Here is a 2,500-nt window from a genome sequence, read left to right as displayed (position 1 = left end):
CGCTTAACCCGGGGGTTGCACACGTATCGAGGCCAACTAAGCAGCTGGGATTTTGAGAAGGATTACAAAACATGAGAAACAAGAAGTACAAGAATTATCAGTAGTACAAGAATTATCCTCTGGAAAGGAATCTGCTCTTGAGTAAAAAAGATCCTAGTTTCCTAGGATTGCGCCAACAGACTCTCGGAGGGGAAATGTGTTGCAGTTCAGGGACTTCTTGGCAGAGCCGATGAAGTGTAGGGTTTAGGGTGGCCCCGAGATTTAAAGCTTTAGTGGCTGAGCAATAATCCAGCTTAAGAATCAGGGGGGCCCCTCTCCTCTTGAAGGGTTGAAGCTGAAGCTTGTTGAGGAGCACTGACTTGTCTGTCCGAGAGACCTTGTTGAAGCATTGGAGCAGGAAATTCTTAGGGTAGCCGCGAGCTCGAAGCCTGAGATAGAACATTTTCTTCAGCTGAATAAAACCAGAGGGACTGGATTCCCGAAGAAGATATCTACGCAGTTCACTGATAATAAAAGACTTCTTTTGGTGCTGAGGGTGCCAGGATCCAAAAGGGATGTACTGGTAGGCGTTCAGAGGCTTCTGGAAACAACAAGTGTCAAGAATACCAGAAGCAGAGAAGCGTTCTCCCTTGAAAAAAGTAATATCCAGGATGTTCACCGAAGAAGAAGAAACACAAGTTGTGATCTTAATTTCGGGATAGAACATCTGGTAGTGCTGAAAAAAGAGAGATAGAGTCTCTTCAGAACCAGTCCAGACACCAACTGCATCATCAATATACCGCTTGAAAAACAGGAGCTCAGAACAATCAAAACTGGCAAACAGACGGTTTTCTAGATGGCAGAGGAAGAGGCAGGCATAGACAACTGCGAAGTTGCTTCCCATAGCAGTTCCTCTGACTTGCTTGTAAGTAATGCCATCAAAATCCAAGTAGTGAAAAGTGAGCACCAAAGTAGCCAATCTGACAATCAGATCAACAAGCCGAGAATCAAAAGAATTCTCTCTGAAGTAATCTGAAACCATCTCTTCCAGAGCTGCAAGACCCGCAGGAGTAGGGATGCTGGGGTACAGAGATTCCACATCAAAGGTGAAAAGGATACAGCTTGTAGGGAGATGGAGAGAACCGAGATCTCGCAAGAGAGTACGAGAGTCAGAAAGGTGGGACTTCTGTTCAAGCAGGATGGGAAACAAAAGATGGTGTAAAAGCTGAGAAGCAGGCTCTAAGATATAACCTGAGTAACTGCAGATGGGCCGACCAACCAAGACGGGTTTGTGTATCTTCGGGAGAAGATAGAAAGCACAGGGCCGCGCAGAGGGAGGTGGAAATTTAGTGAGAAAGGCAGATACAGGATCAAGAAGGAACTTGAAGTCCTTAATGATTACAGAGAGCCGTTTCCAGATAATATGCCAAGGAACAGAGTCAACACGCTCATAAACCAGAGAATCAGAAAGTTGTCTAAGGCCTTCTGAGCGGTACCAAGAAGAATCCAGGATGACAAGTCCGAGATTCTTATCAGCGGGTTTGATGATAATCGACTTATCCCGTTTCAGAGTTTTTAGACTCTTGAGCAGTCTGGAAGGCAACATGGGCCGAGCAGAGAAAGAAACGGAAGCCAATTGTTTTTGCAGGATTGCATCGCCTTGTTGCAAAATATCTTCCAGAGGATAGCACCGATCAGGTGGATTCCAGAAGGGGTTGCGCTTTTTGAACTTTGGTGGGAACGAGGCTCTGGTGAAAGGAGAAGCAGGAGCAGGAGCATCTGAGTCCGGACCAAAAAAGGCGCGAAGACGAAACAAACGGGCAAAAGCTCTGAATTCTTCAGCAATAAGAGAAGGAGACATAGGTGGAGGCCTTGGAATGAACTTGATGCCGAGACCCAGTAGCTTTCGTTCTTCGTAAGAGAGGCGCCGAGAGGAGAAGTTGTGGATGGCAGTATTCGAGATACGGTTGTCCACATCCGCAGCAGTCTTTCTGTAGAAGAAAAATAAAGCCATGTAGGCCTGGTCGACAGCAGGCCCCCAGAAGTTTAGGCGGTGTCTTGACCTAAGCCTAGGCCCCGATCTTGTCCCCGAAGAATGTTTGTCCTGCGAAAATTGTTCTGACGGAAGGGAGGAGGACGACCCAGAATGGAAGTGTTCTGGGGAAAATCTGAAAAGTTTTTGCCTCTCGAAGATGATTCTGGATGTTTTGCAAATTGCACATTCATCTTTTGTCTTCTGTGGGGGTATGATCTTGCTTTTGAGGGCAACGGACCAGAGGCAGTCGAGGTGGAGTTCTTCCCGACTGCCGGAACCCCGTTTTTTGGAAGGACACCATCGGTGGAGGCAGAAGAATTCTTTTGAGTAGAATTCTTACGAGCAGGACCTTTCTGAGCAGGACCTTTCTGAGCAGGACTTTTCTGTGCAGGACTTTTCTGTGCAGAACCTTTCTGAGCAGGACCTTTCTGTGCAGAACCTTTCTGAGCAGAACCAGAAGATTTCTTTGATTTCTTCTTTTGAGGC

The 2,500-nt window shown here is 46.7% G+C and overlaps 2 protein-coding genes across 2 annotated transcripts in view; both read right to left on the bottom strand.

Annotated features, from left to right (window-relative positions):
• Positions 1-112: 112 nt before the first annotated feature.
• Positions 113-1,993, bottom strand: LOC131075204 (uncharacterized). The gene has a single exon (XM_058012029.2). The coding sequence runs from the start codon at positions 1,991-1,993 to the stop codon at positions 113-115; it is 1,881 nt and encodes a 626-aa protein (XP_057868012.2).
• Positions 1,994-2,025: 32 nt separating this feature from the next.
• Positions 2,026-2,500, bottom strand: part of LOC131075205 (uncharacterized) — a 1,818-nt gene continuing 1,343 nt past the window's right edge. Inside the window, exon 1 of the mRNA XM_058012030.2 lies at positions 2,026-2,500. This exon is cut by the window's right edge and continues 1,343 nt beyond it. Coding sequence (XP_057868013.2) covers positions 2,026-2,500 — 475 coding nt within the window.

This window comes from Cryptomeria japonica, unplaced genomic scaffold (genome assembly GCF_030272615.1).
Source record: "Cryptomeria japonica unplaced genomic scaffold, Sugi_1.0 HiC_scaffold_1800, whole genome shotgun sequence".
In the NCBI taxonomy this organism is placed as follows: Eukaryota; Viridiplantae; Streptophyta; class Pinopsida; order Cupressales; family Cupressaceae; genus Cryptomeria; species Cryptomeria japonica.
The sequence above is the reverse complement of the archived record's forward strand: the minus strand, read 5'-3'. Positions and strand labels throughout refer to the sequence as shown.